General features: G+C 37.6%; 1 protein-coding gene across 10 annotated transcripts in view; it reads right to left on the bottom strand.

Annotated features, from left to right (window-relative positions):
* The window catches only part of TANC2 (tetratricopeptide repeat, ankyrin repeat and coiled-coil containing 2), a 357,810-nt gene that overhangs the window by 260,723 nt on the left and 71,729 nt on the right, over positions 1–25,358 (bottom strand). For all 10 annotated transcript variants that reach the window (XM_073797499.1, XM_073797503.1, XM_073797500.1 and 7 more), the window contains one exon: positions 8,776–8,847. In XM_073797499.1, the coding sequence (XP_073653600.1) occupies positions 8,776–8,847 (72 nt within the window). The remainder of the gene's footprint in view (positions 1–8,775; positions 8,848–25,358) is intronic.

Below are 25,358 nucleotides of genomic sequence, written 5' to 3'. Positions count from 1 at the left end.
TTACCTTTTCAGTTACGTAAATAACAGAAGTGAATATTGGATCAATATGTGACCTGGGCACATCCACATACTTTCCCACGCACACTAAGTGCCAGATATTTGTTCATTCCTTCATTCAGCAAATACTGAAAAAATTTTATATGCAAGTGTTCTAAGGCTAGAGTGGTGAATAAGACGAAGTCTCTGCTCAAATGAAACCAGTTTTCTGGTAGTTGAGACAACAATGAACAAGTAAAGTAGTGGCAATTATGAAGGTTAGAGCTGGGTGTTTAGGTGGTCAGAGAGAAGGCCTCTCTCACTTAAGAAGAAATCTACAGTCCTTTAATCAAGAAAGAACAAATGTACAAGCCCTTCAAAGAAAACACTCTTTAACATGTTTAAGCAAAAAGGCCAGCATAGATGAAACAAAGTGGGTAATGAAGGGAGTGGAAGGACATAAAGTATTAGGAAAAGGGTAGCTTAGGCAGGGTCATATAGGGAATGATAAAGACTTTGGAATTTATTCTGAATGTGATAGGAAGCCACTGGAGAATTTTTTTTTCAAGTTTGGGGAAATATACGATTTGATTTGTTTTAACTAGAGCAGTATAGCTATCAAATGGACAATAGATTATATATTGGCAAGAATGGAAATAATAAGTTAGGACACTATAATAGTAGTAAAGGAAAGAAACGATGGTAGTTCAGACTAAAATGACAACAATATAGGTGGTGGGGAAATGATAGAAAATATATCTTAAAAAGAACAAATTCTTAAAGCATTATAAAACAAAACAAAAAGCCAATAATGGAGGAGGAATGTTAAGAAATCCATGGAAGACAGAAACTAGATGCAACTGGAGGGAGGAAATTATAGCCCACAGCATGTGTAGGAGGATAACTGTAAAAGATGAGAGTGTTTCCAGGTCTGTTTTAACCACAAAAGCAAGAGATGCAAGGAACAGGAAGTTCTCAGGGCAGCAATCTTAGTGAGTGGCATGGGATCTGTTTCAGTCCAAGTAGTCAGGCCATCTCCCATCTCCTACATTTGATAAGCAGATGACATCAGAGGTCTTTGCCCCTAAACCAGAGCAATGAGTGTGGGTATGTGTGACTCAGAATCCACTGCATCTGAAAGACAGATCAGAGGCCAAACTAGTTAGTTAACACATAGGAGAGAGCCCTCATGCCCAAAGATTAACACACCTCACCAGACACCTTACCTTACGTGTCTGCCATTATTACTGAGAAGAGACATTAAATAGCAACTATATCCACAATCAGGCAGGGCAGATTATCAAGCATTATGGCCCTCTACAGGCATATCAGTTGTTTAAAGATAATGTTTGTTCTGAACAGACTGGCATCTGTTCTGGTTGGTTGATATTTTTGGCATATTAATTATTAAATATTTTGAATGTTACCCTCCAGACAGGCCAACACGAAATATAATAAAATGGAAAGGGACTTCCCTGGTGGCACAGTGGTTAAGAATCCACCTGCCAGGGGCTTCCTGGTGGCACAGTGGTTGAGAGTCCGCCTGCCGATGCAGGGTACACAGGTTCGTGCCCTGGTCCGGGAGGATCCCACGTGCCGCGGAGCGGCTAGGCCCGTGAGCCATGGCCACTGAGCCTGCATGTCCAGAGCCTGTGCTCCGCAACGGGAGAGGCCACAGCAGTGAGAAGCCCACGTACCGCCAAAAAAAAAAGAATCTTCCTGCCAGTGCAGGGGACATGGGTTCGATCCCTTGTCTGGGAAGATCCCACATGCCATGGAGCAACTAAGCCAGTGTGCCACAACTACTGAGCCTGCACTCTACAGCCCACAAGCCACAACCACCGAGCCCACGTGCCGCAACTACTGAAGCCCATGCACCTAGAGCCCCTGCTCTGCAACAAGAGAAACCACCACAATGAAAAGCCTGCACACCGCCACGAAGGGTAGCCCCTGCTTGCCGCAACTAGAGAAAGCCCACGCGCAGCCACGAAGACCCAACGTGGCCAAAATAAATCAATCTATTTTTTTAAAAAAATGGAAGGGCTCTGGTTCTGGTTCTGGGTTAAAGTGGAGTAAGCACACTCTGTGTTAACTGAATATAACTAAAACCCATGAATGTAACTGAAAACCCTGGAAAGAATGATGGAGCAGCAATCTGAGGACTCTGAAAACTAAACAGTAGCAGGCAACTTGTGGAAGGAAACCAGAACTTGAAAGACAACCAATTCAGTGATGCATTTCCTGTTGTTTTTTAATGTCACCGAACTCCCAGCCTGAACTCAAAGGAAATCCAAATCCTGGATTGGCACACCAGAGTCAAACAGATACAAGTCTTCTCTTTCTGATTAGAGAGTATAAATGGGGCAGTGGTGGGGGGACAGTCCATATAGGACTGTGAGAGTGGGAAGATCTGGCTTTTTTCTCTTTTACCTTCCTCTTCCAGCCCTGCCTATAGGTAAGACTATTTCAGTAATGGCAGCTGTAGGGGATACTTAAATCTCTGAGGAAAGGGAATCCTTTCTGACCAGAGGATCAGTGGTATGAGCAATGTGGTAGAAGTGCAAGGGGAAATAGATAAATCCACACTTACGGTCTGAGATTTCAATATTCCTCTTTTAATAACTGACAGAATGAGCAGACATAAAATCAGCAAAGATATAGAAGACTTGAACAACACTATCAATTAACTCAACCAGACTAATATTCATAGAACCTTCCACCCCCAAAGAGCCTAATACACATATTTTAAGTGCACACAGAACATTTAAGATAGATAATTTCCTGGGCCATAAAACATATCTCAATAAAACGTGATCTAACTCAGAATATGTGTTCTTTGGCCACAGCAAAATTAAACTAGAAATTAATATGAGGAGGTATCTGGAAAATTCTCAAATGTTTGAAAACTACATCAACACACTTCTAAATAACACATGGGTTAAAGAAGAAACCAAAAGGGGAATTAGGCAGTATTTTGAAATAAATGAAAAGCATTACTCATCAAAGTCTGTGAAATGCAGCTAAGTCAGTACATAGAGGGAAATTTATAGCACTAAAATTCCTGTATTAGAAAAGAAAGTTCCAATATTGGTGATCTTAGCTTCTACCTTAAGAAGCTAGAAATAGAAGAGAAAATTCAACCCAAAGCAGGCAGAAGTAAGGAAATAATAAAGAGCAAAGAAGAAACTGATAAAATAGAAAACAGGAAAGCAATACAGAAAATGAATGAAAATTGAAACTGATTCTTTAAGATCAATAAAATTGATATATCTCTATCCAGAATGATCAAGACAAGGAGAAAGAATACTCAAATTAACCATATTAGGAATGAGGAGAGGTGACACCATTACAGATTCTATAGATTTAAAAAGGTTACTCGGGCTTCCCTGGTGGCGCAGTGGTTGAGAGTCCGCCTGCCGATGCAGGGGACATGGGTTCGTGCCCCGGTCCGGGAAGATCCCACATGCCGTGGAGTGGGTAGGCCCGTGAGCCACGGCCTCTGAGCCTGCGCGTCTGGAGCCTGTGCTCCGCAACGGGAGAGGCCACAACAGTGAGAGGCTCACGTACCACAAAAAAACAAAAACAAAAAAAAAAGGTTTTTCTTGAGGAGTTAATTTGAATAGTCCAAGAAGGAGGAGTTAATTTGAATAGTCCTATATTTACTAAAGAAATTTAATTTATATTTTAAAACTTTCCCACAATGAAAATTCCAGGCCCAGATGCCTCCCTGGGAAATTCTATCAAACATTTATGAATGAAATAATACCAATTCTATAAAGAATACTCCAGGAAATTGAAGAGGGAGAAATATCTCTCAACTTTCAACTGATTCTATGAGACCAGGAGTACCTTGATACAAAAATCAGACAAAGACATCCTAAGACAGGAAAATTAAAGGCCAATATCCCACATGAACACAGATACAAAAATAATTAAAACTGTCTTAGCAAATCAAATCTATCAACTGTACAAAAGCAGGCCACACAGGCCAGATTTGCTCACCCTGCTTTAGAGCACTACTGCTCAACCATAATGGTCCAAATCAAATAATAAAAATATTTGTACCACACTGGAAAAAACAGATATGGTTTACCACTGGAGGTGACTGACATGAACTTCAGCTACTCCAGACACTACCCCAAGGACTGAGAACTTATTCTAACATCTCCTTTCACACATTACTTGCTTTTATTTGAGTTTAGATCTTTTTTCACTTACTACTTTATGTATTTATCACCAATTCAACCCTAAGGCTTTCATCAATTACTTAAAACTTTTCTAAAGATAATTAAATGCATCAGATTTCTACCAATTTCATTTTCCTGAGAATGGCTCTTCTGGAAGCTTCTAAGCTACTCCAATCTGGTCTGTTTACCCTCCAACCCTGTCTTTTCACCCTCCAACCCTGTCTTTTCATTGTATGCTGAAGATTTCTTTACGCTTCTCTTTTGTTAAATTTCCTATTTCTTGTAACCTTTCCCTTTATTATTTGGCTGACTTTCTCATTTTGATGGATCACATCCTGCAACAGATTTCTAAGAAAGGGTACAAGGTAGGCAAACAAATAAACAAAACGAAAAAACAAACAAAAAACCTTACATGTCTTAAAACATCTTAATTTAACTCTTACATCTGATTAATAGTTTCAATGCATATGAAATACAAAGGGGTTGAAATTATTTTCCCTCAGAATTTTGAAGGTGATGCTCCATTTCTCATTTAGTATCTAATGCTACCATTAAGAAGTCCAAAGCCAACTGATTCCTGTTACTTTGACACATTTTTTTCCCTCTCTGAAAGCATGAAAAGACCTTCTGTTTCACCCAGTGATTTGAAATTTCACCATGATGTGTCTTAGTTTGTGTTTATATTCATCCATTGTAATGAGTACTCAGTAAGCCTTTTGAACCAGAAACTCATGTTCTTTAGTCCAAGAAAGTTTTCTTGAATCATTTTGTTGATGATTTCTTCCCCATTTTCTCTGTTTCTTCTGGGAGCTACTGGTGTTGTTTTTCTTTTTTTAATTAATTTATTTATTTATTTTTGGCTGCGTTGGGTCTTTGTTGCTGCACGCGGGCTTTCTCTAGTTGTGGTGAGCGGGGACTACTCTTCGTTGCAGAGTGTGGGCTTCTCGTTGTGTGGTTTCTCTTGTTGCGGAGCACGGGATCTAGGCACGCAGGCTTCAGTAGCTGTGGCACACAGGCTCTAGAGTGCAGGCTTAGGAGCTGTGGTGCACGGGCTCAGCTGCTCCACAGCATGTGGGATCCTCCCAGACCAGGGCTTGAACCCGTGTCCCCTGCACTGGCAGGCAGATTCTTAACCACTGCGCCACCAGGGAAGTCCCAACTACTATTATTTGAATACTGAAATTCCTGGACTGCCCCTGTAAGTTTCTTAATACTCCTCACTTCTCTTCTGTAACATTTGTTCTTTTGCTCGACTTTTTCACAGATTTCTTCAACATTAATTTTCTAAGTACTTCTACAAAGCTTTTTTGATCTCTATCAGAATTTTAATGTCTAAGAGCCTCTTTTAAAAATCAGAATTATAACTCTTTTACAGTAACTCCTTCTTATTTCATGGCTGTATTATTTTCTCTTATTTCCCTGAAGTTGTTTATAATGGTTGTTATTTTCCTCTGCAAAAGATCTGTTCTCAGTTGCTCTATCCTGTTTATTTTAATCTCTACCTTTCATACTTTACAGGGTTTCCTCAAATATCTAGTAATCCTTGGTCAGCTGCTCACAGTTAGGAGAAAAGACTAAAAGGTTGATTATTTTCAGTATGGGACTCCTGCCCTCCACTATGCCTGGTGTCTTCTGCTCTAGAGAGAGTCTCTACTTTTGCTCTCTCCAAAGAATAAATTTCTGGCCTTTGCCAAAGTTAGGGGTGAAGAGCTGGGCACTTGTCAAGCTAACTGGTTAGCTAATTTTGAGAAGGAGGTCCCAGGAACCAAGGGCTTCTTTGACTGACTTTCAACCAATCCTCCTTTCACTTCCACTTCCACATGCTGCCATTCTTGAGTTTTTTTAGTCTTTTGGAGGGTAAATCAGATTATTTTCTTGATTTTCTCTGCTACTGAGTTTAGCATCCAGTCTACAATTATTCATATACTCCCTAGTTTCTAAAATTGTGTTGATTTTGTCTCCTCTCTAATTCCCCTTTGCTGATCTTTTAGCAGGTTTCTGAAAGGAGAAAAAGTAGAAGTATGTGTTCATCCTATCTCTTCATTCCTGATAATATGGATTCTCATTCATTCCAACTCATTATAGATGGCTTTGTATTTTTATTTCTGTCTTTTGAATAAAAAGATACAGTAAGTCCCCTACATACGAACGAGTTCTGTTACAAGAGTGCGTTCGGAAGTCCAATTTGTTCGAAAGTCCAACACAACTAACACAGTTGGCTATACACTGCTGCTTTTATGCTTGCTTCCAGACATCCTGGGCTTGAAATAAAGAAATAAAGATACTGTACAACTGTACTCTATACAGTAAAGTACACAAAAGCACAACCACTTGTAGAGGATGCACGTACGTGACAATATACGTCAGACGTGAACTAACTTACGTGAGTGGACATGCGAACACATGTTCGCATCTTTGAAAGTTTGCAACTTGAAGTTATTCGTATGTAGGGGACTTACTGTATTACAAATAAACGCTCTAAGAAGGTGAGAAACATGCTTTTATATCAGTTAACTCTCATAATGATACAGTTCCTGATGACTTCTAATTGAGATCAGTCCTGATGAGTTCTGAGATCAGGCACCTGTGCTCAGATCATGAAAATCACTGATTTTGTTGTTAAGTTCAGCTTTCGTTACTAAAATTCAATTACACTCATTGATTTGAAAAATATTTCAACTGACATAATTCAGAGGGCACAAGGTAAATTAATAATCTCCCACATCTATATCTGTGACATTAAATAAAATTAAACTTTAATAAAAATTAGTATAATTATTTTTCTATTAATTTATACTAATTTTGTTTTTAGGGTTATATGATGAGGGCACCCAAGGTGGCTGTTCTCTTGCTCTCTCTACATGCCCTGTTCACCAGTCCCTGCTTCACCTACACCCTACTCACATGACTGACCTTCCCTCTTAATCATAGAGCCTAATCAGTAAATGCCTGGTCTAATCTTCAGATCAGAACATCTCCACCACGATAAGTATCAAAGGGGCAGTGAGGGGTGTGCTCCTCTGCTGGTTTCCCTGGTAACCGATGAGCCAACCTGACATCAATTCCCCCTATAACTGGTAAACACCTCCACCCATCCCCGCTCCCGGGAGTGAAGACTGCTGCCATATCCTGCCCACTGTCTGCTGCACACAGGACCTTGCTTCAGACATGTAAGATTCTCATATCCATTAAACCACCGATGTCTCTGTTGCTGACTCTGGGCTCTTTCTTCTGTCTTGAGGTTGGGCAAGTACAGGGCATGCAGGCTTGCGGGGTGTAGCCCAACAAGGATTTTAAACACATAAACTCATTTTCTTTCTTTCCTCGCCACCAAGGTTTACTGAGATATAACTGACATAAAACATTATATAAGTTTAAGGTGTACAATGTGTTGATTTGATATAGTTATATATTACAATTCAGTTTTTCTCTTAATTTCTTTTTTTATATCAAAATACATGTAACATGAAAAAGTAAAAACTTATACAAATTCCTGACATTTATAATACATGCATATTATTTAAAAATGATTAAAAGTACTGGTGTAAATTTAAATTTCCAAATCAACCTGCATATATTATTCTACTTTTTATTCTGCGACAAACCACTGTATTAAAAATAGTACAACTCTGATACTTGGGAAGAGCAAAGTTGGAGAAAAAAGGGAACAGAATTACAGAATAAATGAACCAGGAGCTTTTACAGGATTAAAACATCACACATTTGTATATCTAAGGCTTTATTTTATTTGTAAATACTCTCAAAAAACTAAACTCAGTAATGACTGCTTGAAATTTTGCAGTATTTTAATCAGTCTGGGTTCCTAACTCTCATTCTCTTAGAGATGACTTCATTCATCCAACAGTATTTACTCAGTAACTATTATTGTATATACCAGGTACTTATTCTTGGCACTGGAAATACAGCAGTGAACAAACAAAACCAAAAATCTCTGCAATCATGAAACATTCATTCTAGTTTTGGATAGAGAAAACAAATATAAAGGTGATAAGTACTATAAAGAAAAATGTGGAGGTGCTAGTCCTGCAAATTTAAATGTTCCTTAGGGAAGGCCTATCTGAAAACCCACTGGTAGAGAATACTTTAACCTAGTTTTGAAGTGGTCACTTCAAAAAAACCAGTCAAAAGCCTATGGTAATAAATTTTAAACAGAAAAGGAAAATAAGTAAGAAGATCTTAATTTTAGGTAATCATTATAAACAAAACCCATTTCTTCTGAGACAGCTAAGACAACAAATATTGCATTGATGAACTTTTAAAAGCCAGTGTGATGATACTTGCAACAAACGTTACTGCTAAAAATTTACTTTTGGTTATATTCCAAAAGTGATATCCAGACATACACCACAATGCTCCAAAATTACTTAAAACCTTAATATCGTTAAAAAAGAGACCATTTCTCATTTTCTTTTATCCTGAATAGATGACTATCATATGGAACTAATTAGATTGTAACATCTGAACTCCTAAATGAGAAATGAGAATATCTAAACTTGACCCAGTGAAAACCCCAGTCCTCAGATTAAGTACTGGAAAGGAATAGCTGGTATCTGTTCTTTTTAATTTAATAATAAATTTGAGGAAAATTTACCTTGCCCAGAGCGGCTTTGGCGAGAGTCTACACTTGACTGTCTTCGATCCGGTGCTTCCTCGTTCCCTCCATCTGCATAAAATTAGAGCGATCATAAGCGAATAGATAATGAAATTGATGTAATATCATCCCTGGTGACATCTATATCTTAACACTACTATATCTATCATTTGTTTTCATTTCTTATAAGCTCAATCATTAAAACATGTGAGGATTTTTCATACACAAAGCAAAGGTCCTTACCCTTACTTTTGTGGGGATGGTTTACACTCCTCTCTGGAAGTCTAAAGAAAGTGAAGGTGTTCTTTCCCTACCCCCATACATATACACCCTACTTTGCATATAATAAAGCAATGTTATCTACTCTGAAGTTCATTAACAGAATTTCAATTTAAAAGCCTTGATTTAAAGCAATGTCTAAATTAATTACAGCTGCTTATTTAATCTAAAGTATGTCAAATAATCCTTAGGGCTATATATTTTACTCTAATAAAATTTACATTTACATGTTTTATGAGAGATAATGGGAAAATTACATAATACATGAAAGAGCAATATAAATCAGAATCAGAAAAACTCAGAAATGAGGAGGCAGAAACCAAGAAATAATGAGAAATCAAACAAAAATCATTTCAGTAATGAAGACTATAAGAAATACAAGAGCAAACAAACACAAAAGGTCTTAAAAGAAATAGAAGATAAGATGGAAGAAAATCTTTAACAAATTTTTTAAAAAGAAGAAATAGATTAAAAAGGATCTGTAAGAAGGGGATAAATATTGGAGATAGGCAAAGAAGATCCAGCATAAGGATAAACATAGGAGTCCCTGAAGAAGAAAACCAAAGTGAGAGAATAGAACAAATACTGAAAGACAATAATTCAAGAAAGCTTTCCAGAGGAAAAAAAGTGGCTATGTATGTGTAATATATATAGTTATACGTGTGTATAAATACATTTATACATGCACACACACACACACACACACACACACACACACACATATATATATATATATACACATCTATATTTGAAACTACATATTTCAAGAGCATCCTGTGTCCTACTTAATCAACTCAGATCAATGCACCAAGACATTTTCTACTAAAACTAATGGACTTTAAAGGGAAAAAGAATCCTTTGGGCATTTAGGCAAATACATCACAAGATTAATAAGGGAAAACAACAGAAGAAAACAAAATAATATATTTAAAACACACAAGGAAAAAAAATTGAACCAAAGGCTTTACAACCAGTAAAACTTACCTTTAAGTATAAAGAGTAAAGAAAAACTATTACTAACATGCAAGAACTCAAGGAATATTGCTCCCATGGGCCTCTTCCTAGCTCTACCAGAAAACTAACTTTAGGCAACCAAAGTGACTAGAGAGACATTAAATAAGGACTGGTGGTGAGCATACATATACAACTGACTGTAGAATTAAGACTAAATGAGATGTAGAGAACAAAAGTATGGACACCAAGGGGGGAAAGTGGGGGCAGGGGGGATGAATTGGGAGATTGGGATTGACATATATACACTAATATGTATAAAATAACTAACAAGAATCTGCTGTGTAAAAAAAATAAAAGTTCAAAAAAAAAAGACTAAATGAGAGTTTTAAATGGAGAGATTATAATATGTAATGGCTATAAGATCTGACAATGAAGATACAGTACAGCCAAAACAAACGAAGAAAGAATAAACAAAAAGTAACTGATTTCAGAAATCAAAATTGGTAATTGGAATGTTGTGAGACCACTGTACTTAAAAAGCAAATGAATAATTATAAAATTATTGATAAAGCAAATGAAAAATTATGGGATACTCTAATGGTATCATCTCCTTGAGAAACAGCATTCTCTGGGTGGAAGAAAGGAACTATAGATATAAGAATACAGAAGAAGTTAAGTAAAAACTCTTTAGTATTGAATCTATATTGGAAACATCAGTACAGTCTTACAAGTCACATGTATGTCCTAGCTCTGTCCACTTAAAACACCTAACACCTTGACTAATCAAGTAGTACTAACCACTCCTAGGGCCCAGACTGTTATCCTGAAATGCCATTCTCCATTAAAAGAAATCAGAAGTTCTTAAAGAACCAGCTGGTTTAGCAAAGGAAAAGTACTAGATGAACTTGGAACACCCTGACATATGCAACAGTAAAGAAGCTATTAAAGACAATGTAAAATTGAGGTCATGTCAAAAAAAAAGCACAGTGAAGAAGCTCATCAACATTCAAGAACTCAGGGAATATTGTCCCATGGGCCTCTTCTTAGCTCTACCAGAGAACTAACTAACTAAGTATACAATTGACTATAGATCGTAATGGTTTTTTAAAAAAAAAAAAACAAACCAACCAACCACAGCACTACTACACTAACTGATCATCTTCTGAGGTTGAGAGGGGCCCAGTTCATTATCTTGAAAACTGTGGAAGAGAAAGAATCAGCAATTCATCCTACATTCCCTATATAAACTGTACTAGTAGCCAAAAAGTATATGAGAGCTCTCTCTATAAAATTATTCCAAATAAATGGGAAACAAAAGATAAAATATCACCATTTCACAAACTGCAAGTAATTAGTATCTCTGCAGCCATCGAGCATCAATGGCTAATAATATCAAAAAAGAGAAAAAACTGGACATTATATGCCTCCTAATGATAGGAACACAACTACAGTTTTGCCAAAGCAATCAAACCTGAGTCTAGTCAAACCTCTGAAACTAGCTGTCAGTTTCCAGGAAAAACAAAGGACAGAAGAAAATGCTGAATTGTTCCTGAGTGTATAATCAACAAAATACTGATTGTGGGAAATTCTACAGGTCAAACAATCCAGGTCTCTCAACAGGTAAAGAAAAAAAATAAAGTATTATGAGGTCCTAAATTATTGTGAAACAAAAATTCATTTTATGAAAAGATAAAACTATACCAGAAATCTGTGGCATCTTATATCAAGGATCAGGATGTGTAAATACAGTCCTGGTCAATTTCCCTTCCTACTGATCATCTAATTTTTTAAGGCAAATTTCTTTCTTCTCTTTTACTTGGGAATAAATTACAATGAGCAACACTTGTATTCAGGCCTGTCTTAAATTTTCATTTTCCACATGGATAAAATTACATACATGCATCACATTCTCTGTTTTAACATCAAAACATGCCCTTGAAGTATGTGAGAGGTAATACGAATAAAATACAGACATTTCCCCTCACCAGGATGTCTTTCTAAATAATAAAAGGAGAAAAAGAAATAAAAAAACAAGGCTTCAAACAAATTAAATTTGCACGATCTGCAGTATGTCAGCGTATCAATAAAACAACCTACAGGAAAACTACAGACAAGAAATGGTTTAAGACAGTTTTGAGTCAGCCAGCCAATGGCAAGACAAAAAGTCACCAATTCTGATACCATCATAATCTAAAATGTTTTAATTGCCTGAATTAAAAAAATTAAATTAGAACTACATTGCAGTAAATTTGAGCAATTCACTCCTCTACAACTGAAATCTTAACCATGTCTTACTCTAGTGGAGGTTAGTCATAAGAGTTGAGATTAACTCTCAGGTAAAAGTAAACAGCTAAAGATTTTCTTTTAAATAATAAACTCACCATTGACCCAAGATGGTATAGAAAGGAAGTTCAAGCTCTTTAAAAGTGTCTTGTGGTATGCTATGCAATCAATTGCTCCATTAACCAAAACAGCAAGACTGCAATGATGTACAGTACTTTGCCTATTTTTGCTTTGCTTAAAACACAATTCCTTCAGTACAGATAAGACCTCCCACACATAATACATACATCTACATTTATGGACAAAACAGAAGACCTTCAGTCATCAAGCAAGTCAAGTTACTTGCATAAGACTCATTACCTCACCCTGAAGTGCAGACGGGGGAGAAAGGGGCTGTGTCTGTGAAGTTAGAATTTACTCATCAAGCTGAGTTAAAGACTTTCTTCAATGTAACGGGTACAAAATTTTAAAAGACCTGATGTCCAATTTAAGTGCTAGCTTTTAAAATTAGAGCTTAGGTTTCCTAGATTTGTTCTCATCAGAGAACATTTGTTTTTTATCAGCATACTAAATTAAATCCAGCAAATAATATAAAACAACACACCTTTAATAGACTTCCTCATCCCATTATTTCAAAGGGAAAAATGTCATAGGAATATTTACTTCATAGTGTGAACAGCTTTCAACTCAGGTCATAAATGCACTAAAATAGTCTAAGTAAAAAAAATACCAACTACATAGGGATATTCCATATTTAGTGTTTTCCTATGAAGAAATTTAAGTTAGAGAAAGGCTTATAAGAAAGTGCCTAATTCCAAAACAAATGTTTTCTTTCCTGCAAGTAGAAGATACTTCAAATGATTATTCTTCTCAGTCCAGGATCAAAATATTCCAGTTGAAAAATAAACAACTTAAGTGACCTTGAATTTGGTAGCCCCAGCCCATCTTTAGTATTCTCAGTTAAATAATGTGCCAGAATAAATATTAGATTTTATGAATTAAGATTTTGAAGTTGACTGTCTTCAATCCTCCTTTAGAAGTGTAAATATATGACCTTAATAGAAGGAGTGGGAAGTATTAAAACTATATACATATAATCTATTATACATATAGATTAAAGTTTTACTATTCAGATATGAACTCTGGTCTCTTTTACTATTCAGGTATGAATCTGTAAGAACTGTATACACTTAATGCCAACAAAGGGAGACATGAATTGGAGGACATATATGGAATGTAATGAAAATGCAAAAGTATGGACCAAGAACATAAGCTAGATTTGTTTATTAGCCAAGGTCCACTTATGAAGGGGTACATACAGAAGATGTTCCTTGGCTACGTATGCACGATGATAACCAGAAAAGATGAAAAGCAGCTCATCTGTTTGGTGTAGAAAAGAGAAAAGAACTACAATTTGTTCAGTATCTATTCTCTGCTGGCTATGGGGTCAGTAAGGTCTTTACAACATTATCTCATTTAATACTAATAATAATTCAATGAAACAAGTAGTATGCCCATTTTTAAAAATAAATTTATTTATTTTGTTTGTTTATTTTTGGCTGTGTTGGGTCTTCGTTGCTGCGTGCAGGCTTTCTCTAGTTGCGGCGAGCAGGGGCTACTCTTCGTTGCGGTGTGTGGGCTTCTCATTGCGGTGGCTTCTCTCGTTGCGGAGCACAGGCTCTAGGCATGCGGTCTTCAGTAGTTGCCGCAGGCGGACTCAGTAGTTGTCGCTCACAGGCTCCAGAGCACACGCTCAGTAGTTGTGGCACACGGGCTTAGTTGCTCTGCGGCATGTGGGATCTTCCCAGACCAGGGATTGAACCCGTGTCCCCTGCCTTGGCAGGCGGATTCTCAACCACTGCGCCACCAGGGAAGCCCTATGCCCATTTAAATGTAAGACACATTCAGAGAAGAAAAGTGACTTTCCCCAAATCACACTGCTAGTAAGTAGCAATCCTAAAATTTAAAGTGTCTGGTTTCAAAAATCCGTCTTCATTTCCAGACCCTCCACTGTCTTTTTACTATAACAAACAAATCATTAAGATGGTGGTGGTAGTGGTTTGGAACTGAAGTGAACAGAAGAGGACAGAAGTAGAGACCAATTAAGAGGCTGCTGAAAAAACCGGACAAGGATAAACACCTGGACTAAGTGAGTAGTAGAGGTGGTGAGGAGAGGTCAGATTCTGGATATATTCTGAAGGAACAGTGGAGAGAATCTGCTGTCAGAAGAGAAAGATACAGAAAGAAGTCAGGGGTAATTCTGCTATTTGGGGCCCAAACAATGGATCTGCAACTTACTGAGACAGGAAAGACTGAGAGAGAAGAGGTTTGGGGATGAGAAGAGTATATGGAGCTCAGTTTTGGACATACTAAGTCTGAGATGCCTAACAGACAAATAAGCAGAGATGGACATACATATGCCATCATTACATAAATCACATTTAAAGTGTATGACATTCCCACAAACTGGAGAGGGACAAAATGGTTCTAGTGACAAAATTATCTCCATCAGAGAGAAAAACTCCTCAGTGGGATTTTTTTTACAGCCTGCCATTCACTGCTCTGAGGAGTTGCCTTGCAAATGTCCATTATTGCTCTGCTCAGTCACACCCTAGGACAGCTCCAGCCCTCATTACTCATTTGTAATAAAAATAATACCTTGCACTTAATGTGCTGCTTATCATATATATGATATGTCATAAAACATTTATGATATATTTATTTACATTTAATTATAATTTAATAATTTGATATATGTATTTTATAATGTACTGCTTTATCAGGTATGTATATATAGTACATTAAGTTCATGATAATTTGATACCTATCTGTGAAGTAAAGAATTAACCCAACAGCCTTGAGTTACTCAAATCTTGTACATTCTCAGAAGGGCTTACTTGTATAACTAGCCTTTGGCTGGCTCCTAGGAACTGAGGTCTTAGAATGTTCCCTATGCTACTAACTGATTAGGGCACTGTGCATGCTTGAGGTCTTGAACCACATTATACCAGCTTGTGTGGACAGTGTGTGTAAAAAATGTGATTTATGATGAACACTTGCTTTCCTTCTGGGGGGTCTGAAGTTTCAGTAACTGCAATCAGCACTGAAGTTACCCCAATAAAAACCCTGGACTTTTAGGCTCAAGCAAACTTCCCTGGCAGAAAACATTTTGCATGTGTTTCTCCAGTTCATTGCTGGGGGATTTAGTATGTCCTGTGTGACTCCACTGGGAGAGGATTCTTGGAAGCTTATACCTGGTATCCTTCAGCTTCTGCCTGATGTACCTTTTTCCTTTACTGATCCTGCTTTTTATCCCTTTGCTGTAATAAACTATAGCCTATTAAATAAATAAATAAATAAATAAATAAATAAAGTGTATGACATTCCCAAGGAAGGGAGTACAGATAGGAGAGAGACAGAGAGAGAGAAAAGAGGTCAGAGGTGTAAGCCTTGGGGCTGAATTCAACATGTCGAGGCTGCAGGTATGAGGAGAGACCAGCAGACAATAAGAAGTAGTGGCCAGAGAATAGGAACAAAACTAGAAGAGTAGAGAAGTCAACTAAAGAGTTTCATGGAAGGGAAAAGATCAGATGTTGACAGGTCAAGTAATATGAAGAGTGAGAATTGATCACTGAATTTGTCAATGTAGATGATTTAGTATGGTTCCTGTGGAGTGGTAGGGGTAAAACCTGATGGGATTAAGTTCAAGAGAGATTAGAAATAGCTTCTGAAAAAGGTCTTGTCTCTCCCTAGACATGGAAGATTACACATGGAGACCCTGGATATTCTGACTGCCATCTTGTAAACACAAGGGGAATAAACTATGGGATAAAGCTAACACTATGAAAATTATGGCAGAGAGACAGAAGACACTAAGATCCTTGTTGACACTGAATTACTGACGAAAGCTACTCTATCTCTGGACTACAGTTACATAATCCAATAAATCCCCTTCATCATATAAACCAGAGGTCAGTAAACTAGTCCATAAGCCAAATCTACCCTGATGCCTTTTTTTGGACAGCCAGTGAGCTAAGAATGGTTTTTACATTTTTAAATAACTGAAAAACAGTTTAAAAAATAGTATTCTGTGACAAATAAAAACTGTATAAAATTGAAATTTTAGTGCCCATAAAGTTTTATTAGAACACAGTCATGATCACTCATCTACATACTTCTGTGAAATTGATACAGTAATACCCTATTGAGTTGTGGGGAGAAACAAATGTAGTAATATAAAACACAGCATGCCATCTGGCACTAAGTAAACACTTATTAAATGATAACTGTACTCTTTATCTATCATCATCATGATCAACAACATCCTTTCACCAAAAGATGGCTTAAATGTCATTTCCAATCTTCTCTATAAAGACTTTCTGGAGGCCTATCAGAAAGAATTAAATGTTCCCTCTTCTGTGCTTCCAAAGCACATTATACATATCTGTTTTATAGCACTGCCACACTGTATAATAATTATTTATACGACTATCTCTGGACTGTAAAATGTTCTAAGTGTGCCTTTGAAAGCCTTTTTCATATTGGTATTTTCAGTGCCAACTTGGGAGTCAAAAGGTATTCCTTGAAAAGAAAAACAACAGTTGAATTAATTTTGTCAAGAGCCAGCTCTAAAATTAATGTATTCATCAAATTAAGTTCAAGGAAAAAACCAAAAAGTGGTATTGATATGGTTTGAGATACAGTTTTAGGAGTTCAGTGTTCCTCTTTTCTTATCCAAACTATTTCTATGAAAAGAAAAGATGAGCGGCATCATTCGAAAGCACTATGACCTTATCCACCACATCTATCTCCATGATCTTTATTTATCAATAAAAATTTTCACAGGGAATCCCAGACCCACCTAAAAGTTTATTTAGTTCTTAAGAAAACATATACAGAGTTTCTTTAAAGAGAAAAGGAAGCATTCTACACCAAATAAAATACACTGATTAACATGCCATCAGTACTACAGCTAACACTTTTCAAAAGTATACTATAAAATATTTTCAAAGTTTGCCAGAATATAAAACTGCCAAGTTCACAGGTTTTCATAGACCTAGCTTGTATACTCTAAATTAAAAAAATAATAACTTCTCTATGATAAGTTATTAATTTGTATTTGCCTAAGGCATCCAAAATGTCCTAGAAAGTCTGATCTGTAGCTCAAGAAAAGTTCTGCTAAACACAGAATGTTCTGATTCTCATGATGTAGCTAATGCATCAATGATGATGATGACTAATAACAGGGAAACAAAGCAGACTTGCTAATTGTAAATGGAGCAATCACCAGTAATAATGTCAGTAGTTTAAAAGTTGATTACTATGCTTTCAAGGTGCACAATGAATATACAAAATATCAAGCCTAACACTGAGTTAAATTAATAGAGTAACTCTGTTAAAAACAAAGGTGTCTACAATTATATATTTTTTGCTTTTTTTTAAAAGTAAACTTTTTATCATAGAATAGTTTTAGATTTACAGAAAAGTTGCTAAGATAGTACAGGGAGATCTTATAAACCCTAAACCTGGCTTCCCATCTTAGATGAGTCTCGTCATTTGTCCAAACTAATCAAACAATATTGACATTATTATTTTAAAGTCCATACTTATTTAGATTTCCTCAGTTTTTATCTAATGTTTTTTCCATTCCATGATACCGTATTACATTTAGTCATCCTGTCTCCTAAGTCTCCTCAGACTATAACAGTTTATCAGACTTTCCTTGTTTTGGGTGACCTTGACAGTTTTGAGGAGTAATGGTCAGGAATTTTGTAGAATGTCCCTCAGCTGGGTTTGTTTAATGTTTTTCCCATGATTAGATTGGGATTAGACTGAGATTATAGGTTTCGGGGAGGAAGACACAGGCAAATTGCCATCCTCACCATATCATTTCAAGAATACATACTATTAATAGCATGAAACTAGTTAAATAAATATCCTACGTAACTGAAAAGGAAAAAGTGAAGCTCAAGCCTTCTTAGACTGTGACAACATTAATGAAAAAAGTCGTTACCTACTTGGGCTTTACTATGTCAGGCACTATGATAAATGTTTTACGAATTTATGTAGTTCAATTCTCAGTAAAATCTTATGAGATGGGACTTCCCTGGTGGCACAGTGGTTAAGAATCCGCCTGCCAATGCAGGGGACAGGGGTTCGATCCCTGTTCGATCCCTCTGCGAAGATCCCACATGCCGTGGAACAACTAAGCCCATGCGCTACAACTACTGAGCCTGCCCTCTAGAGCCCGCGAGCCACAACTACTGAAGCCCATGCACTTAGAGCCCGTGCTCCGCAACAAGAGAAGCCACCACAATGTGAAGCTCATGCACTGCAACGAAGAGGAGACCCCATTCGCCGCAATAGAGAAAGCCCGCATGTAGCAATGAAGACCCAATGCAGCCAAAAATTAAAAGAAAACAAAAAAAACCTTATGAGATAAATATTAGTTTTCTTTTTACTACATCGGGAAACAGGAGTCGAGACTTTAAGCAAAAATGGTCACAACTGTAGAGTTAGTAAGTGCAGGACCCAGGATCTGAAATGGCCTGATTCTAAGGCCTGTTTTCTTCTCAATTCTAGGTCACCTCCTTGCAAAAGGGAATACAGTTTATTCACATCTATATACAAACATACCATGACATGTTAAGGAGCTCTAACAATATGGTTGTAGGATATAAAAAAAAAGATGAAAAAATTCCAAGGTGAATTTGAAATAATCTCTGATTTCAAACTTCTTCCCCTCAAACTGGGTACTCAGTATAGCTCACTTAAATTCTTGAGCTTGATCTAACAGTTTTCTCCACATGGAGTTTCCTAGTAAGACAGATATCTCTACATATAAGTAGTTCTTAGATTCATAGAATGACAGGGCCAGAAGGAATCTGGGGTTTCTTTGTTTTTGTCAATTTATTATTTTTTTTTAACATTCTGTGAAGTTGAAGCTTTAAAAAAAAGTCCAGCACAGCAATTTATAATAGTTAAAAATATAACTGAATGTCAACAATAACTGTATATATACACACACACACTTTATTTATATTTAGTGTTCTTATCTGTTGAAACTGGATGCTGAAGAGCATACATATGGGTCTCAATCTTGGCTGCACATTTGAATGATCTAGGAATCCAGGGATTGTGAAAAATCCTCAGTGCTCAAGCTGCTTCCCCAGATCAATTAATCAAGAATCACTGAGAGAGAGACCCAGGCATGAATATTTCTTTAGAGCTCCCTGGATGATTACAAATTGCAGCCGAAGTTGGGAAACGTTAGTAGAGATTAAGTGGTGCTGTGATACAGTGATGAGCTGAATCCACCTGAAACTTTCCAGTGCTAACAGACAGATGCTGTAAGTCAAAGATACTAACTACAGAGAAGGATACGATCTCTCAATTGAGGACAAAGATTATATTCACAGGTTCACTCTCCGGTCTCTTCTGTTTATTTTTTATTATAATTTACTTTGGTGACTTGCACAGAGGGTTGTAGATTAAACTGGGATAGTAAAGTGGAGAAGAGTTTAACCTACAGTTAACTAGTCTGAATGTACATCTCTGTACTGGGCTTGATAAGTTACATTACTGAGATGATTATTTCATCTAAATGTAAAGTTCCCTAAGATTCTAAAATCTAGAATAGCCTCTGCTTCTTCCTATTAACCTGAGTCTCAGGGCAGCCACAGCTTCTAAAGTATGAGAAGGGTTGTTCAGAAACAGTACCATATTTTATTTGCAAAGACAGGAGTAAAAGAACATAGTGCATTTAGGGAAATTCAAAGAGTCTGGTATGGCTAGAGAACAGAAAAGTATGGGGAAGAGGCAGAACATAAAAGTAGAAAAGTTGGCAGAGGCAAAATCATAAAAATCAAGAGGCAAAATCAAACGGCATAATTACGATGATCAATTTGACCTTTATCCTGTTAAGTGTGGGGAAGAAAATGAAGGGCGTTAACAGGGAAGGAGCATGATCTGACTAGTGTTCTGAGAACATAAACTTGGCATGTGTAGACAAGTTGGCTCTACGGGGTCACAGGCTAAAGGGAAAGAGATCGTTGAAGTAAGTCCGCAGGAAAGGAAAGCCTGAGTAAATGCATTAACATTAAGAATAAAGAGGAAAAGGTAGGTTCACGGACTATTTGGGACTTAGAAGTACAAAGACTTTGTAGCCGGTTAAAAGAGCTGTTTCTAATAACTATCATCAATTTTCTTTCCCTTTTCTTCCTTGAATCCACTCCCATCGGGCATTTGCCCACACCACTGCAGAATATTCACACTTACCAGCATCGCCTATAAAGTCCATTGCTAAATCCAATGGTCATTTCTCAGTTTTCTTATTTTTTGACTTATCAACAACATTTGATGCAGTTAATCATTCTTTTTTCCCTGAAGCTTTGTCTTCACTTAACTTCCAAGACACCACACTTTCCTACCTCTGTGTCTCCTCCTTCTCAGTCTCCCTGGCTTGTTCTTTTTCATCTCCCCCATCTCTAAATGTTGTACTGCCCCAGGGCTCAGTTTTCTAATCTGTACTCTTTGCTGTGTACATTCCCCTGGTTATCTCAAACAGATCCAGGGTTTTATGTTTCATCTATATGCTGATGATTTCCAAATTTATATCTCTATCTGGACCTCATCCATGAACTAATTCCGTATTTATAGAGTTACCTACCCTACCTCTCTACTTTGAATATCAAATAAACATCTCAAGATTTAATGTCTTAATATTCCTCCATAAACCTGCTCCTCTCACAATCTTCTTCATCTCTGTAAACAGCAACTCCACTCTTTCAGTTGCTGCTCAAGTCAAAAACCTTGGAGTCATCCTTAACCCGTCTTTTCCTCTCACACTGCACAGACAAACCAACAGTAAAACCTGTCAGCCATACATTCATAACATATCAAAACTATCTCTCACCCTTTGCTACTGGTCCAAGCCACCTTCATCTACAACCTGGTTTCTCAGCTTCTGCCCCAGCCTGGCTTCAATCTAGTCTCAACAGAGCAAGCAGAATGGTTCTGTGAAAACACAAATCAGACCATGACATTCCTCTCCTGAAAACCCTTCAAAGATTTCCCACCTTAATAAGAGTAAAAGTCAAAGTCATTAGGTCAAGGCGTTATATGATCTGCCCCCCATCCCCTCTCTGACTTCACCTCCTACTACTCTTGCCTCTCTGGCTTCTCGCTTGCTTCTGGAAGCATACTGGTTCCCCTCACCATGCTTTAAACACTCCAAGAATATACCCATATCAAGACCTCTGCCTGGAATACTTTTCTCTCAGATATCAGTATGGCTTGTTGCTTCATCTCCTTCAGGGAGACACCTAAATGTCCCCTCAGTAATGCCTTCCCTCACCACCCCTATCTAAAACTGTACCCCCCCACACACACCATATTTACACAAATAGACTTTTTTCTCCCTTCCCTGCTTAATTTTTCTTAGTAGTTATCACTAACGTACTCTACATTTTGCTTATTTATCTTAATTTTGGCCATGTTCTCCACTAGAATTTAAGTTCCATGAGGGTAAATAATTTTGTATTCACTGTTCTATCCCTCATCCCTCATGCCTATAACAGTATCTGACACATAATAGGTGCTCAAAAAACAGCTCTTGAATGAATTAATTTGCATGAGTGAAATGAGTAAAAGGAAGAAATTCTAAGGATGCCTTAGAATTATTGATTTGAGAATTCCACTGCACTGATTATAATGTCATTAACCAAGACAGAGAATAGAAGATGGGAGATTGGGAAGAAGAAAAAATAAGCCACTGTAACCAAGGAGTCAATTAAAATCTGATTTGATCTTCACCTCTATTTAGAGCCTCATCAATTTCTAGATCTAGAACCAGGTGGAGGAAAACATGAACAGCCAGAAATGAAATTATTTAATCCCTTGAAAACCAAATTAGTCACTCTCAAATAAGAGTTCTGTACTGATTCTCAATTCTCAACCCAAATATTTATGTTCTACTTTAAAATCCATTATTCTATTAGGGAGCTCCTCATTCATCTATCTGCGTGAAAACTGGAAAGCTCCATCTACATGACAACTGTTCTTTGCAACGTGTATTTGAATGTCTTAAATATACTTCAAACTCGAAATATCCAAACGTGAAATTCTGACCTTCCCCTCACCCTTCAGACCTGAAACTCTCTATCAGAGTTCCCCATCTCAATGAATTCATCACCAAATACTATTGATTTTCCTTCTTAAATGTCTCTTGAATCCATCCTCCCGACTCCATATCCAACCTGTATCCATTCCTATATTGATTCTCTTCTAAATGTTTATCCACAAAGCATCTGAGTAATCATTTAGAAATGCAAATCTAGTAGTTACCCCATTTAATGTTTAAAATGTTTAAACGATCTCCCATCAGAATAGATAAAAATTCTTAACATGATCTATAAGGTTCTACTTTTCCAGCTTCATTTCTAATTAGTTCTTCCTTTGTTTTCCTAATACTGGCTTTCTTTCATTTTCTGATCTCTACTCTCAGGATACCTAGAGCAGAAACCTAAGAAACAACTACTATATACTTGTGGAGTCAGGATAAAATGGTTTTCATCCAAAATTCCTGCCTTCATATATGAGGATAAGTTTCAAATGCACTAGTAATAGAGAATTTTATGTCATATAGCTCACAATAAAATAAACCTTTATATTTATTCCTCCTACTCCCTAAAAAGAAAGATAGCTACTGACAGACTAAAACTCAAATCTCCCCTTCCCCACTTCATCCCCAAGGCACAGCATCTTTCTGCTTTGACTGATAAGTATGTTTAAATGTACTGACACTGACATGGCCACGTTAGCCCAGCTGCAATGCAACCTCGGTCGATGAGTGTAGAACATCAGTACTACTACAGGAGCAGATAGGGAATCAACTGGGGGAGGGCACAAAGGCCTGGCTTCACCCCAGCCTGTTACTCCTCAGCAGGAACTTCCTATGAACAAATTCCCTAACTCACTGAGTACCACCCACTTCTCTTCGTCATCTGTGGGTTGCAAACAGCATCATAAATTTAAAAGTAGTGTTAACATACAAGGGGATTATAGATACAGGGAGCCATGGTTATCAGCTAGAGATGATTTAAGTAAAAGCCCAGTATAAATAAAATTGTAAAATGAAAAAAAAAATGTATTCACACTGAAAACCCAAAGTAATTAAAAAGCCCCCAAATCATACATTATCTAAAAATTCTTCAATTCTTTTTCAAATAAATTATTCTTTATTTATCCTATATCCGTAAATAATACTTTGTTGCTACTGGTTTATATTTATATATACATACTTTTTTTCAAGTACTCAGCACAGTACCATGCACTTGTGAGTACCTAATCTTTATCATATTATTCGATTTTGATAGTGATGACAATGAAAATAAAAATTCAAGACCAAAATGTTAAAGTCTGGAGCTGCCGAGAGGCAAGAGGGTTTTTCTTGCCTCTTTGTTTCCTGGTGCACGAGGAGAGGAGATTAACAGCACCGCTTAAAGGAGCTCCAGAGACGGGCATGGGACGCTAAGGCTGCTGCTGCAGCCACCAAGAAGCCTGCATGCAAGCACAGGTCACTCTCCACACCTCCCCTCCCAGGAGCCTGTGCAGCCCGCCACTGCCAGGAACCTGTGATCCAGGGACAACTTCCCCGGGAGAACACACGGCGCGCCTCAGGCTGTTGCAACGTCATGCTGGCCTCTGCCGCCGCAGGCTTGCCCCGCATTCATCTCACTCCCCCGCCACCCCCCGCCTGAGTGAGCCAGAGCCACCGAACCAGCTGTTCCTTTTACCCCGTCCTGTCTGAGCGAAGAACAGATGCCCTCAGGCGACCTACAGGCAGCGTGGGTCCAAATCCAAAGCTGAACCCCAGGAGCTGTGCGAACAAAGAAGAGAAAGGGAAATCTCTCCCAGCAGCCTCAGGAGCAGTGGATTAAATCTCCACAATCAACCTGATGTACCTGCATCTGTGGAATGCCTGAATAGACAACGAATCATCCCAAATTGAGGAGGTGGACTTTGGGAGCAAAGACATGTATATTTTTTTTACCTTTTTCTCTTTTTGTGAGTGTGTATGTGTATGCTTCTGTGTGTGATTTTGTCTGTACAGCTTTGCTTTTATCATTTGTCCTAGGGTTCTGTCTGTCCGTTTATTGTGTGTTTTGTTTTGTTTTACTTTTTAAAAATTATTTCTTAATAATTATTTTTTATTTTAAATACTTTATTTCATTTTACTTTGTCTTCTTTCTTTCTATTTTTTCTCCCTTTTATTCTGAGCCATGTTGATGAAAGACTTGGTGCTCCAGCCAGGCATCAGGGCTGTGCCTCGGAGGTGGGAGAACCAAGTTCAGGGCACTGGTCAACAAAGACCTCCCAGCTCCACGTAATATCAAATGGCAAAAATCTCTCAGAGAACTCCATCTCAATGCCAAGAGCCAGCTTCACTCAACGACCAGCAAGCTACAGTGCTGGACACCCTATGCCAAACAACTAGCAAGACAGGAACACAACCCCATCCATCAGCACAGAGGCTGCCTAAAATCATAATAAGGTAACAGACACCCCAAAACACGCCACCAGATGTGGACCAGCCCACCAAAAAGACAAGATCCAGCCTCATCCACCAGAACACACGCACTAGTACCCTCCACCAGGAAGCCTACACAACCCACTAAACCAACCTTAGCCACTGGGGACAGACACCAAAAACAACGGGAACTACGAACCAGCAGCCTGCGAAAAGGAGACCCCAAATACAGTAAGTGAAGCAAAATGAGAAGACAGAGAAACACACAGCAGATGAAGGAGCAAGGTAAAAACCCACCAGACCTAAAAAATGAAGAGGAAATAGGCAGTATACCTGAAAAAGAATTCAGAATAATGATAGTAAAGATGATCCAAAATCTTGGAAATAAAATGGAGGAAATACACGGAACATTTAACAAGGACCTAGAAGAACTGAATAACAAACAAACAGTGATGAACAATACAATAAATGAAATTTAAAATTCTCTAGAAGGGATCAATAGCAGAATAACTGAGGCAGAAGAACGGATAAGTGACCT

The sequence above is a fragment of the Tursiops truncatus genome, chromosome 20, assembly GCF_011762595.2.
Source record: "Tursiops truncatus isolate mTurTru1 chromosome 20, mTurTru1.mat.Y, whole genome shotgun sequence".
Lineage (NCBI taxonomy): Eukaryota > Metazoa > Chordata > Mammalia > Artiodactyla > Delphinidae > Tursiops > Tursiops truncatus.
This window is presented reverse-complemented; position numbering and strand designations above follow the sequence as displayed.